This window comes from Rutidosis leptorrhynchoides, chromosome 7, assembly GCF_046630445.1.
Source record: "Rutidosis leptorrhynchoides isolate AG116_Rl617_1_P2 chromosome 7, CSIRO_AGI_Rlap_v1, whole genome shotgun sequence".
NCBI lineage: Eukaryota > Viridiplantae > Streptophyta > Magnoliopsida > Asterales > Asteraceae > Rutidosis > Rutidosis leptorrhynchoides.
In genome coordinates, this window is record NC_092339.1 from 33,904,823 (window position 1) to 33,920,632 (window position 15,810).

The 15,810-nt window shown below is 32.8% G+C and overlaps 1 protein-coding gene across 1 annotated transcript; it reads left to right on the forward strand.

Moving 5' to 3' along the window:
• The first annotated feature begins 3,507 nt into the window (after positions 1 to 3,507).
• LOC139857560 (protein LEO1 homolog) lies at positions 3,508 to 10,879 on the forward strand. The gene is made up of 12 exons (XM_071846375.1): positions 3,508 to 3,729; positions 6,119 to 6,453; positions 7,011 to 7,146; positions 7,259 to 7,438; positions 8,002 to 8,178; positions 8,316 to 8,447; positions 8,811 to 8,990; positions 9,079 to 9,210; positions 9,360 to 9,470; positions 9,554 to 9,790; positions 10,208 to 10,361; positions 10,622 to 10,879. The coding sequence occupies exons 1-11, from the start codon at positions 3,598 to 3,600 to the stop codon at positions 10,337 to 10,339; spliced, it is 1,884 nt and encodes a 627-aa protein (XP_071702476.1). The 5' UTR covers positions 3,508 to 3,597; the 3' UTR covers positions 10,340 to 10,361; positions 10,622 to 10,879.
• The last annotated feature ends 4,931 nt before the right edge of the window (positions 10,880 to 15,810 follow it).

Genomic DNA, 15,810 nt, shown 5'->3' on the forward strand with positions numbered 1-15,810 from the left:
CCTAAAGGTTTCAAAACAACACTTACATGTAACGACTAACGATGACTTAACGACTCAGTTAAAATGTATATACATGTAGTGTTTTAATATGTATTTATACACTTTTGAAAGACTTCAATACACTTATCAAAATACTTCTACTTAACAAAAATGCTTACAATTACATCCTCGTTCAGTTTCATCAACAATTCTACTCGTATGCACCCGTATTCGTACTCGTACAATACACAGCTTTTAGATGTATGTACTATTGGTATATACACTCCAATGATCAGCTCTTAGCAGCCCATGTGAGTCACCTAACACATGTGGGAACCATCATTTGGCAACTAGCATGAAATATCTCATAAAATTACAAAAATATGAGTAATCATTCATGACTTATTTACATGAAAACAAAATTGCATATCCTTTATATCTAATCCATACACCAACGACCAAAAACACCTACAAACACTTTCATTCTTCAATTTTCTTCATCTAATTGATATCTCTCAAGTTCTATCTTCAAGTTCTAAGCGTTCTTCATAAATTCTACAAGTTCTAGTTACATAAAATCAAGAATACTTTCAACTTTGCTAGCTCACTTCCAATCTTGTAAGGTGATCATCCAACCTCAAGAAATCTTTGTTTCTTACAGTAGGTTATCATTCTAATACAAGGTAATAATCATATTCAAACTTTGGTTCAATTTCTATAACTATAACAATCTTATTTCAAGTGATGATCTTACTTGAACTTGTTTTCGTGTCATGATTCTGCTTCAAGAACTTCGAGCCATCCAAGGATCCGTTGAAGCTAGATCCATTTTTCTCTTTTCCAGTAGGTTTATCCAAGGAACTTAAGGTAGTAATGATGTTCATAACATCATTCGATTCATACATATAAAACTATCTTATTCGAAGGTTTAAACTTGTAATCACTAGAACATAGTTTAGTTAATTCTAAACTTGTTCGCAAACAAAAGTTAATCCTTCTAACTTGACTTTTAAAATCAACTAAACACATGTTCTATATCTATATGATATGCTAACTTAATGATTTAAAACCTGGAAACACAAAAAACACCGTAAAACCGGATTTACGCCGTCGTAGTAACACCGCGGGCTGTTTTGGGTTAGTTAATTAAAAACTATGATAAACTTTGATTTAAAAGTTTTTATTCTGAGAAAATGATTTTTATTATGAACATGAAACTTTATCCAAAAATTATGGTTAAACTCAAAGTGGAAGTATGTTTTCTAAAATGGTCATCTAGACGTCGTTCTTTCGACTGAAATGACTACCTTTACAAAAACGACTTGTAACTTATTTTTCTGACTATAAACCTATACTTTTTCTGTTTAGATTCATAAAATAGAGTTCAATATGAAACCATAGCAATTTGATTCACTCAAAACGGATTTAAAATGAAGAAGTTATGGGTAAAACAAGATTGGATACTTTTTCTCATTTTAGCTACGTGAAAATTGGTAACAAATCTATTCCAACCATAACTTAATCAACTTGTATTGTATATTATGTAATCTTGAGATACCATAGACACGTATACAATGTTTCGACCTATCATGTCGACACATCTATATATATTTCGGAACAACCATAGACACTCTATATGTGAATGTTGGAGTTAGCTATACAGGGTTGAGGTTGATTCCAAAATATATATAGTTTGAGTTGTGATCAATACTGAGATACGTATACACTGGGTCGTGGATTGATTCAAGATAATATTTATCGATTTATTTCTGTACATCTAACTGTGGACAACTAGTTGTAGGTTACTAACGAGGACAGCTGACTTAATAAACTTAAAACATCAAAATATATTAAAAGTGTTGTAAATATATTTTGAACATACTTTGATATATATATGTATATATTGTTATAGGTTCGTGAATCAACCAGTGGCCAAGTCTTACTTCCCGACGAAGTAAAAATCTGTGAAAGTGAGTTATAGTCCCACTTTTAAAATCTAATATTTTTGGGATGAGAATACATGCAGGTTTTATAAATGATTTACAAAATAGACACAAGTACGTGAAACTACATTCTATGGTTGAATTATCGAAATCGAATATGCCCCTTTTTATTAAGTCTGGTAATCTAAGAATTAGGGAATAGACACCCTAATTGACGCGAATCCTAAAGATAGATCTATTGGGCCTAACAAACCCCATCCAAAGTACCGGATGCTTTAGTACTTCGAAATTTATATCATATCCGAAGGGTGTCCCGGAATGATGGGGATATTCTTATATATGCATCTTGTTAATGTCGGTTACCAGGTGTTCACCATATGAATGATTTTTATCTCTATGTATGGGATGTGTATTGAAATATGAAATCTTGTGGTATATTATTATGATTTGATATATATAGGTTAAACCTATAACTCACCAACATTTTTGTTGACGTTTTAAGCATGTTTATTCTCAGGTGATTATTAAGAGCTTCCGCTGTCGCATACTTAAATAAGGACGAGATTTGGAGTCCATGCTTGTATGATATTGTGTAAAAACTGCATTCAAGAAACTTATTTTGTTGTAACATATTTGTATTGTAAACCATTATGTAATGGTCGTGTGTAAACAGGATATTTTAGATTATCATTATTTGATAATCTACGTAAAGCTTTTTAAATCTTTATTGATGAAATAAAGGTTATGGTTTGTTTTAAAATGAATGCAGTCTTTGAAAAACGTCTCATATAGAGGTCAAAACCTCGCAACGAAATCAATTAATATGGAACGTTTTTAATCAGTAAGAACGGGACATTTCAAACGGGACCTAAGTTTACGGCGTCGTCAATGACGTTTTTGTCGGGTCGTTACATACTGGTTCAAATTTAGGGGGTGTTTGGGTTTGCGTTTTCAAAATTGATTATGCATTTTGAATAATTAGAATCAAATAATCATCTGCAACAAAACGTGTTATAAATTAATGGTATTTCAATTTGATTATGTTGTTTGATAACACAATAATTTAATAATCAGCTCTTTAAATGTTTGAAAAATCAAATTATTTGATAAATTAACAAGTAATCAGGAGAAAAAGTAGGCACAAAAGGAAATAATCAGATAATTAAATAATCACGTCACGTTTTGACTGCAGTAAGGAGTGGCCTGTTTCTTTATTTTCACGTTTTCAGTCAATCAAAACACAATTAATTGATTTTTACTTTTCCTTTGCCAAACACTAAAAAATAATTATCTGCGATTAAAAACGTGATAATCAAATAATCAGCTTGCAAACGCAAATACAAACACTCCTTAATTTGATTCATCTACGATTTAAAAACGTGATAATCAAATCTTGCAAACGCAAATACAAACACCCCTTAATTTGCTTCTCTTAATTAATTAAGATTAATAGATAATAGATAGATATAGATAATAGAAAATAGAAAATATAAAATAAAATAAATATAAATATAAATATAAATATAAATATAAATATAAATATAATTTCTGCCTCCATCTCCAGCGTCACATGACAGCCGTAACGTTCTTGATTCCACCGTATAAATAAGTTTCTTCCGTCAGTCCAATATTATTAGTATTCCGTAAAATTCAGTGGCAATTTTGAAAAAAAAAAATGGTGGGCGAAGAAAAGAGGCATCAGATGATGCAAAATTTGTTCGGTGATCAATCCGAAGAAGAAGAGGAAGAAGATGAAGAAGAAGTTGAATCGGAGCACGAATCAAATCGACAGCCCGATTATGCATCCGTACGTTCGCTCTCATAATATTTCAGTCACACATTATACACACTTTATATATCTTGCTTAATTGAATTAATGAAACTTTGAGCTGGTAAATTGAAGTTCGAATGTATGGATCATCGTATGGTAATTAGGTTTAATTGTAATTGTAATTAATATTAGGGTTTCTAAGGGGAATTGACTTGTTATTGTTTGAATTGAGGAAGTTAGGGTTTAGTGTTATTGTATTGTTTAAATTCAAACTTTTAATATGATATTTTTGTTTGTACTGATGATTATTGAAGTAATATAATGAAATAGTTATTATATAAGTTTTAAGCATTACAAAATTGGATGTCTAAGAAATTTATTTATTTATTTTTTATTTTTTATTTTTTATTTTTATGTGATTTCAAATAGGGTATGTAATTGAGCTGGTAGAGAAGAAGGTTTGCCTATAACTTATGTATCGGCATAGGTCTTTGTCCGAGAAAACAATGTGATTAATCATAATTGTATAGTATCGTAGTGTTTGGTGATGTATAACTTCTTTGAAAAAGGAGAAAACATATACTGTATAATGTAGATCCTGACATTACGTAAGTTACATGCTGATTGATTATTCATTACTCCGTAGCTAAAAAACGGAAACACGTGTATAATGATGATACTAAAGTCGTGTAAGTTACGTTCTGCAAAGGCGGAAAGATTATAAGATTTCTGCATTTATTACCTTCTAATGGTTTTGCTTGCGCACCCTTGCTGACTTTCCCCCTCATTTTCTTTAAACGTTCGGAATGTTTATGTAATGCTAGCATTATTGATCATTTTCTATTTGAAAATATCATCAAAAAAATTGTTACCGTAAAGGATGTGATCAGTCTAATTGTGAATTAGTGCATACATTAAATTGGCTTCAAATGTTTTAGTTTAGTAATTATGATTTTTGTTAGTCCATATAGCCTATAGTCTAAACGTGTAGTCGCGGATCTAGAATTTTACTAGGGTATGCATGATGCACTGCTATGACAAATATTAATTGGGTATACTGCAATCTTGTTCGGGTATGCCATGCATATTCAACATTCCATATAGGTCCCTCCTTTACTGAATATGAATTTCTGGTAGTTTTAAGTTGATTTATCATATATAGTTTTCTCTATCGACGAGAGTACCCATTCTCTATTGATATTTATGTATTGTAAATGAAGTTTTCATTCTTAGTATTAGAGCATTGACTTTCATTAAATTCATTTCTATAACAGATTTAATCTAAAGATCTTAATTATATGTATATGACTATATGTGGATAATTGTATGGACACCGTCAGCTGATTTAACTTTATCTTCACGATTTATGATAAACGGATGGTTGTATCTTGAAAGTTAATTCGATAGTTTGCGTATATCTTACAAATGGTATTTGCATGCATTTATTGGATAATGGCATATGAATTTTCAAAGAAGTATTATTGGCACATATATTGTTATTAAATACATTCAGTTTTTATGTAGTTGTGTCTTGAACCTGTGTTTTTATGTTTGTTCACTTGTTGCTCTTTGACGCTATCGTTAAATGTTACAAAGTTAATATGTGCTGGTAAATATTAATAGATGAAAAATAAGTATGAAAAGCTAGCAAACCGGTTGCCAGTAGTGATTCTTAATGATGGATTAACCGAATGTGTAGATCTTATGATCAACAAATGGTATGAATACTATGTTCTATTGTACAAAGCAATACAATGTAAATGAGTCCTGCTTTTTATAATATACATATCCGTTTACAAAGTTCTTTTCATTGAAGAACGGGACTAGTAAAGTTGTGTGTGATGGCTGGGAGGGTTTTATTAGTTAATGAATTAACTTCCACCAAGTAAAATGGCAATCAGTTGTCTTTATATGGCCAAATGTGGATGCCAAAATAAATTAGAATTCTAATTGGTCTTTTATATAGAGAAAGTTATTTTGCACCCTTATAACAAATCTATTCATTTCAAGGATAAGAGTTGCCCATATCGATCACATCGTCAAGAATCATCATCCAGCTGGAAAGATGGATGCTCTGCTGTTTTTACTTCTGTTTATCGAGTTTTTGTTTTTTACTTCACGTGTACCGTGTTAATAGTTTTACATGCAAGTGTAGGTGCCATATGTTATTATACATGTACAACTCACATGATGTTTCAGTTTTAAAAGCCACAAACTCCGTCTTTAAACGGTTGGACCAACCATTGATTAAAAAGCATTTATTTGAAAATACAGATTGTAAATGGATGTGAATCTGTAACAAATCTTGTTAAAGAGATATGAGGATAATAGTGGTCAAGATTTTGATCAAGCAAACCTTATATATGTGATATATGACTATTTTTTTCTATCTTTTGTTTTACTAAATTGAAACTTTTATGTGCAGGATGAAGCGGACGTTGGTGTGAAGTCTCAAGATGAAGATGTGGTAGAAGGTCAAGGGGAAGCAGAGGTTGGTAGTGATGGTGAATTACATGAAGTGGATCAAGAAAACATAGAGAGTGAAGGTGAGAGAGATCAGAGTTCAGTTGAAATTGATTTGGGAGATCAACGAGATGAAAGTGAAGGTAATGATGATTCAGGAAGTGACCAAATTGGTCAAAGAGTTGTGACAAGTAGGAGGCGAGAAGTTGTAGATAGTGATTCAGAAAAATTTGAGGATAATCATTATCAGGATAATGCCGAGGAGGAACCTGACGAGGACGAGGCTAGAAGTCAAAGGTATCATTTTTATGTCAATACAGCAATTTCATCTTTATAGTTCATAAATCTGAGATAGTGTTGTAGATTTTGGGAAAAAAGCCATTCAATGTTTCAGATTAGGAAATTGTAGTCATACATAAATAGTATTAGTATCATCCCATTACAGTTGTATAAAAAAATAGCGAAAGCGAATTTAAGGAAGAGGTCATAATGGTTCAACGCTTAGAAATTCGTCAAAAGTCTATTTTTAGTTAATACAACCTTCTCTAGCAATTTATTCGAAGACTTCAATAAATATTATATTGTTTGTAATTAAAGTTTGCATTGTTATATATTATTTTTAATCAAATATGGACAAGTATGTGGGGGCACAATTCTCTGCCATCCTGTTCGGCCCTACTAAAATGACCGATCCCTTCTAACCCGTTAGCCAAACCCCTGCCCCACCCATATTGCACCTGTACCTTAAAAGTTTGCTCTGTTTATTTGACTACACGAATCCTTTAAAGCAATTTTGCTGGCATTATCTTATCTTTTATTTATTGGTCTTATATTTATTTCGACTTTGGAAATAGGTCACCTGAAGAAGAGAAAGATGATGCTCACATATCAGAAACGGCACCTGAGCTTCGTGATGTATTTGGGGAATCAGATGATGAAGAACCGGCTGAATATAATTCCAATCAACATAACCTCGAGGATGATGCAAATGTCAGTATAAATTTAAAGATACAGTCTATCTTATTTAATATCTTTTTTTTTTAATTGTAAATGCGTTACATCATTGATTTCTGAAATGCTTAACATGTTCTTTTTTCCATAGAGATCTCCTATGGAGGATGAAGGTTATGACAAGGATCTCAGACCAGAGGACATGCTAGCTGATGAAGAGGGCCGTTATGATTCCGAGGAGGATAATATTGTCAAAGCTAAGGAGAAACCAGTGGGACCCCCTTTGGAGTTAGGGATACCGTTACGACCTCCTCCCGCACAGCCTGAAAAGGTTCAGTCTCAAGTTCTGTTTTAATGCTGTAGTTATTGCATTTTTTTCTTCTGTCTGAAAAATGACAGTTGTTAAAACCTTTGCTATTCCTATTTCTTATGGAAGTGGCATTTTTGAGTTTTGACTATATACTTATGAATAGGTTGATTGGGGTTATGCATATCCCAGATGGGTAAATTTATAAATATAGAGGAAACGGGTCAAAGGGTTGAAAATGGCTGAAAGTGTACTTTAATACATCAGACCTTCTAAATCATTTTACTCTAGAGGTTAGATAAATTTTTGAATTATTATATTTCTTTTGTTATCATATTCGACACACTATATCTTTATAAGAAATCTGATGTTTTTTGGAGAAGTGTTTTGGGTCAATCTAGCGTGACCCCTTTTGACCAGAACAAAAATGTTTCATTTTGATGTGTGTTTCCCAACCACCTTCTACTGCTCATTTATTTCACGACGATGATAAGTTAGTCATAATTCTGACTCTTGCATTGTCAACTTGCATGATATCTCTTGTACTTAGTTGAACTAAATTGAGCCTCTCTTCACCTTTCTTGCAGATGAACATGATTAAAGTTTCTAATATCATGGGAATTGATCCTAAACCATTTGATCCAAAGACTTTTGTTGAAGAGGATGCCTTTGTTGCCGATGACTCTGGACATAACAAACGAATTCGCTTGGAAAATAATATTGTTCGTTACAGGGCTGTTAGAAATCCTAATGGAACGACTTCTGTAAGTTTATGTTGTTATGATTTTATATAAACAGATTAAGTTCACATGATAGTAACCTCTTCTTATTAGTTCAGTGACACATGTCCACATGTAGCTTCATAATTTGTTTCTTATTTCTAATGATATTTTTTGTGTAGTATGAAAGCAATGCACGATTTGTGAGATGGTCAGATGGCAGTTTACAGTTGCTAATTGGCAATGAAGTTCTTGATATCTCAGTACAGGATGCACAACATGATCAAGCTCATCTTTTTCTTAGACATGAAAAGGTTTGTATATTCTTATTTCGCATAAATAAATAAATAAATAAATAAATAAATACAACATAAGGCTTATATCAAGTTGGTTAAATAAAAATAACCCATGTTCAAATTTCATCTCATAATGTCAGCCTCTAACATTTCCAGTTTTCTAGTATATGTGAGGTCTCATTTTGGTATATACTATACCATGTTCATTTTTTATACCATTACAAATAGTGTCATGGTTTACAAGCTCCATCATTTTTTAGATCCCTGAAAAACTTGAATAATAATATATCATTAAATATTGTAATTTGTGTTTCTATTTGATGCTATTTGCTACATGAACTTATGTTACATACCTTAACATTTATTACTGGAAAAATGCAGGGAATACTTCAGTCGCAGGGGAGAGTTCTGAAAAAGATGAGATTTATGCCTTCGTCTTTAACTTCTAATTCTCATAGATTATTGACTGCACTTGTTGACTCACGGCATAAAAAGTCAACTAGGGTAAAAAAAACTGTCACTGATATTGATCCCGAGAGGGAGAAGGAGCAAAAAGAGAAGGTTAGATAGATCATTCACAGTGTTCACTTCTCTTTAAATTCTTTTTTAAGAGTTTCTGTTTTTTACATTGAATTTACTGTGTTTGTAGGCTGAAAGTCAGACAATTAGGGCCAACGAGCTTCTTAGTAAGAAAAAAGAAAAGGTGAACCGTAAGTATACACGGACCGTACGTAGAGAACGCCAACTTTCACCTCGTTTCTTAGAAGATGCACTTGACGAGGTAATATTTTGATTCTTTATTTTTACCATGCTTACAAATACGTTTTAATTGATTTGTTATGGTAAAATTAGTATTGTAGTTGTTTACCCACATATTGATTGAACTTGCAAAATATGCTTTTCTTAAAGTTCACGCTTAATGATTATCAGGATGATGAACAAGATTATTACGATTCTCGACGTCCTGCTGCCCGACGCCGTTTTGAGGAAGACCTGGAAATGGAAGCTCGAGCTGAAAAGCGTATTATCAATGCAAAAAAGGTATATAACACGAACATTCACGAGGGAAATATCTTATTCTTTGATATTGTATATATTTACATATTTTTCTTTTCTTTAACTAGTCTCAAGGTTACAAAGACGCGCGAGGCAAATCATCCTTGCATTCCATGAAATCATCTCGACGTCCGGTTGATGATTATGAAAGCGAAAGAGAGGAGTCGGAGTATGAAACTGAGGGTGAAGAGGATGAGAGGTCTCCGCCACGTAGGCGGGCTGACATGGCGGACGGTTATGATGATGAAGAGGAGGAAGAACAATATGAGGAGGCGTTGGCCGATGAAGCATCAGAAGAAGAAACAGTAAGTTTTCCAATCGATCCTCTGATATTCTGTCTGAATTACAGCATCTCTGTGACCTGATTTAACGGAATTGTTTAATGTCCGTCAGTAAAAAGGACTATTTCAGCAACTTTTGCAAACCACGAAGACTATCTTGATAAAGAAAAAAACTCAAGGACTAAATCACTAATTGATACAAACCTCAGGGACTATCTCAGTAATTATGTCTAGATTTTAAAATACAGTTTGCTCAATTAACGGAATTTTGTAACGACTGTCAGTAAAAGGGACCATCGCCGCAACTTTTGCAAACCATGAAGAACTATCTCAATAAAAAAAACTAAATCACTAATTTGATATAAACCTCAGGGACTATCTCAGTAATTATGTCTAGATTTTAAAATACAGTTTGCTCATTTTGAATGAAATATTTGATAGGGATTCAAGCATAAGGCGTCAGGTGGTAGTCTTAAGCGCCAAGATATTGAATCAGATGAGGACTCTCCCCCAAGAAAGGCTACAGCGTCTCATCGTCGAAAGGCTCTTGTTTATGATAGTGACGATGAATAAAATGTAAAAGATATGCAAGTTGGTATGTATCAGCCATCTCTTTAATAGTTTTATGTTTAGATATTGAATCAATAGGTTTTTAAGATGTTACACAATATTTTACATTTTTACTTGTTATGCATGAAAGTTCTTGAAAAAACTTGTAAATATGGATTACAATTGTTATTCATTCTTTATTAATATTACAAGGCCCTGAAGATGGCAAAATATATACAGTATCTGTATCTCTATATCTGTATACTTTTTCGTTTACTGTTTCTCACCCACATCTTGAACATGCAGACGTTGATTTATTCGTAATAACTCAAACTCATCAAAAGCAATCTAATGCAGTGGCTGCAGCTATTACTCGTCAACAAGGCGACCACACATCTTACTTCAGTTTCTGCTCACAGTAGTTGCTAGTCTGTCACCATATCTGACTGGAAAAACGTATAAAATATTTAAATTAGATAGCGGTTTTTCGAAGTTCGTTGTAGCATTGTATTGATAAGTTTCTGAAATTTTTATCTTCTATATAATATGATCTTCTCAGGATTTTCTCACTTGTTTGTTATTGCATCTAATTTTGTTCTATCTGAAGTACAATAACTGATCCAATTATCATGAGACTTGGTATATGAAGATTTATACCATTAAATATATATCTACTTTAGAATATAACACAAAATTTATCTCATAAGTATTTTTTAATGCGAAGTTGATATCGCATCTATACTCTATTATACATCTCAACTAGGTATACATGTCCATGCCATGCACGGGTCTTTTTTTTAGTGATTTCTCGAACAAAGTACAACGATATGCCCTGCAAAACTCATTTTTATAAAAATGCCTTCGCAAGGTTCCTTTGCGAAACCACATTTATCGGTCATGACTGATAAATGTTGTTCACAAGATTGCAAGTCAATGGTTTGCGAACTTGTGATTTGCGCAAGGGTTTATGACTGCTAATATATTGTTGTGAACGAGTTGCAAGGTCGCAAAATCAAAAGTTTGCGATCGTGCGAAACGCATGTTGGTTTTTTAACATATAACGCAAACCACACATGCAACGCAAATTGCACAATGCCACAAACTACCTACAACCCTGTACGATCTTGGCAATTTAACCTTATTTGCGGTTTTGCGACTCGAACCAATAACAAACTCAAACAATCACAATTATTTTGAGATTCCTAATATAGATCGATTCTAAGCTACCAAAATAGCACGAAATACAACCACCACCTACACATAAAACCTACAATTACCACCGGCGAACATCGGTGTCGAACATAAAATCAAAAAACGAAGGGATTTGACGCGTAGAGCTTTGAATACCTTAGTATAAATCGAAATCACTTAGGGATGGCACCCGCGGGTCGTGGGCGCGGATCCACTACATCCATCACCCGCATCCGCGGATTTTTTAATGATCCATTAACCCGCGGATCTTGGTTAACGGATTTATTTTTAGATCCATGCCCGTACCCACGGATATTCGCGGGTTTACCCGCGAATCTTATTCATGAAGTATATGCAAATTAAAGTATTCAAAAATCAAAAATAAATATCATTACATAATTCAAAGTGACATGAAAAAATATAATTCAATCATATACCCATGTTTATGTTTATGTTTATGATATAATAAAATTAAAAAACATTTATTAATTATACTTTTGTTGTTAATATATGTGAAGTTACAATGTTTAAAATTAACAATCAAAATTTAGTTGCTAAAATTAATCATATAATAGGTTGATGAATTATTAAAGTGATAGATAAAAAATAAATTTGTTAAGATAGTCTAATAAACGAAACAAACAACAACATGCTTTGATTATATGATACACGTAATGCGTAGTTGTGGGATGCACTAATTACTAAAACGTACGATACCAAAATGATATGAGAAATGTAGAAACTTATACGGAGTAAAGTATTATCTATAGGCCATTTATTCAAGGTGGATATTTTCACCCATTTAGAACGGGTATATCCGTGATCATTCAAACGGGTATCACGGATTTTCGGATCGGATTTTACCCGCAACGGATCTATTACATCCATCACCCACCCGCGACCCGTCGGCGGGTACAAGATTACATCCATCGTCCACCCGCGGTGTGACGATCGCTCCAAATCCATATGGACAAACACGTCATTCATTGATTTCTGTGACGATCGCTCCAAATCCATATGGACGAACACGTCATTCATTGATTTCATTGCGAGGTATTTGACCTCTATATGATACGTTTTATAAACATTGCATTCTTTTGAAAAGGCATACCATAAATGAATATTTAAATCAAAGGTTTTCGACATCTGATGATTTCTACATATAGACAATCACCATATATAATAGTTTACAATAGTACTTCCGTTGACAATGCAGTCAAAATAAGATACATGGTGATGATTTGGTGAATGCAACGTTTCCTTGAAAAATATGTCATGTAAAACTCCATGCACATAGCTTGTCTAACATCTAAGCAAACAGCGGAAGACTTCTAGGAAACCTGAGAATAAACATGCTAAAAAGTGTCAACACAAAGGTTGGTGAGTTCATAGTTTTAATGTTTCGTATAATCTGCATATAAAGGTGGATCACAAGATTTCAGTTGTTTCATCCAGAAACGTTTATCAAAATATTCTACGAAATTGAGCACCCTGGTAACTAAACTTAACGTATATATAATTTGTACCCTTTGTATAATCATCTTAATAATACACGCAAACCAACGTGTACGCTTCTCAAATAGCATACGTCCGTTAAAAGGCTAGTGCTCTAGCTCGGACGGGGATATCAAGCCCTATGGATCCATATACTACTACTCGCGCCCACCAGTTCTTATAACTGGCAGTTACTAGTTACCAAAGCTAAGGGAATTTCGGTTCAAACTCGTTGTAGAATTTAGTATGTACTTGTATCCATTGCGTTTAAAATAAAGTGCATGTATTCTCAGCCCAAAAATATATTGAGTAAAAGGGATCATATGAAACTCACGCATATAAATATTGTATATCGGTTAATAAAGCATTTGCATGTATTCTCAGCCCAAAATGTAAAGAGTAAAAGGGATCTTATGAAACTCACGCATATAAATATTGTATATCGGTTAATAAAGCATTTGCATGTATTCTCAGCCCAAAATGTAAAGAGTAAAAGGGATCTTATGAAACTCACGCATATAAATCTAGTATTTTCAGTATTTATAAACAGTCGCATGTATTCTCAGCCCAAAAATATATTGAGTAAAAGGGATCATATGAAACTCACACAAAATCAGTTTTAGTATTTGTATCCATTTAGTAAAACAGTTTATAAAAATGCGCATGTATTCTCAGCCCAAAAATATATATTGCAAAAGCAATTAAAATGGGATCATATGAAACTCACTGTTTAATATTGATATACAATATTGTAGGAAAGCATGTAGACGCATCTGAGATGATAAACACGAGGTTTGATTCACAAAAAATACCCCCGAACATTACCCATAACCTCCTTGGCAATAACCCATAATTTCCTTAGCTCTAGCTTGCTCGAAAACTCATTTTTGAAAATTACTTGGACAGCACTCCGTCGTAATATTTGATGTACATTATTATTTTTGTATCGCAAAAATAATAACACTAATAATAAAAAAAATAATAAGTTTAATAATAATCTTATTAATAATAATAATAATAATAATAATAATAATAATAATAATAATAATATAAATAATAAATAAAATAAATACGGAGTAATATGTACGTGTGTGTTTTTTTTTCTTTTCTTTACTCGGCAGAAAATGTTGCAATTTATAGAACCTGGCCTGAAATCTGGAGTCATGCGACTCGCATGGAAATGGCCTTCTGGCCATGCGACTCGCATGAGGACCAGGGACAGCTCACATTGTTTTTGTCCTAACATTTGTCGACATAATAAAATATAAATATAATATATATAATTTAAATTAATTAATTATATATTATATTAAATTCACGTGCATAGTTGACTTGTAATTTTTGTTCCGATAAGTCGTACGTTGTCACTCGACTTATGTCCCGGTTCCGGTTTTTCGAACGCCCTTTCGTACGCTGAGAAAACTTGTACTTTACGTTTCGTGAATCGTACCTTTGTCAAAATATAGTCTTAAATCATCCATAAAATATACCACTGTAGCAAAGTTACTGTAGCAAAGTCAATTTTTACTGTAGCAATTCACTGTAGCAAAGTCAATTTCACTGTAGCAAATAGTATTGATTTTCAAAAACACTGTAGCATTTTGGGTACTGTAGCAATTTGAAAATGTTACTATCGTTTACTAAATAACTTAAAATTATATATATGTATATATCTTTTTAATATATATAAATCAGTTTTTAAATACACATTGGAAGTTATTTATAAATAAATTTTAATAATAAATATTTTAACTTATCATATATATTCAAATAGATATTTAAACCAATAAGTTTAATGTACGGTATCAAATAATTAATACATTGTTACCTTTTTAAGTTATAGTATATATGTATCTATTTACATATAATTGTTCGCGAATCGTCGAAAACAACCGAAAGGTATTTAAATATATAAAAGTAGTTCAAAAATTTTGAGATTCAGTTTTACAGACTTTGCTTATCGTGTCGAAAATGTTAATCATACAAAGATTAAGTTTAAATTTGATCAGAAATTTCCGGGTCATCACACGCGGGTAAAAATTTTCGATTTTATCCACCCATCACGGGCGCGCGGATCTCGGATTTTTTAAATCCATTGCCATCCCTAAAATCACTACAACCATACAATGGCAAATAACCGGGTAATCTCAACCTATTTCACGTATTCAACAAGCATTTGATCAAACAGTTAGTACACGGATAGATTTTAGGGTTATCGGTCGTAATCAAATTGTAAGGGTTCAAATATCGGCCATGACCTAGTCGAGTGTCACCTTGAGACCATGTGACTCGTTTGATTTATCGGTCATGACCTACTTGCAAGGGTGCAAATACCTTGCGACGTGTACCACTTAGGGTCTCCTTGCGACTCGTTTAGTTTTACGGTCATGACCAATTCGCAAGGGTGAAAATACCCGCCATTACTGATAAACCATGGCCACGACTCATCTTAAGGTGATTCCAAAACATTTGCTAATATATCTCAGGAATTAGAATGAAAGATGGGATTAAAATTACCGGTTTATGTGCACGAGAAAATAAATTATTTATCGACAGCAAATATTATCAACTTGATACGGTAGTTAGTATGAGTTGTTTTTTTGGTAGCGGTTGGTTTAGGTTGATCAGTGATGTGATAAATCCGACCTTTAAATTTTACAACTAAACTAGCTGCTAAATATTATCACACTACGGGCAACTGGTCCCGATCGTGCAGCAATAGATACTGGCAAGTCAAGTTCGTTCCACAGGGAGAAGCGTATTCAAGAATTTAACGACAATTAATTATACTAGAAAATGGGTTTTAATTG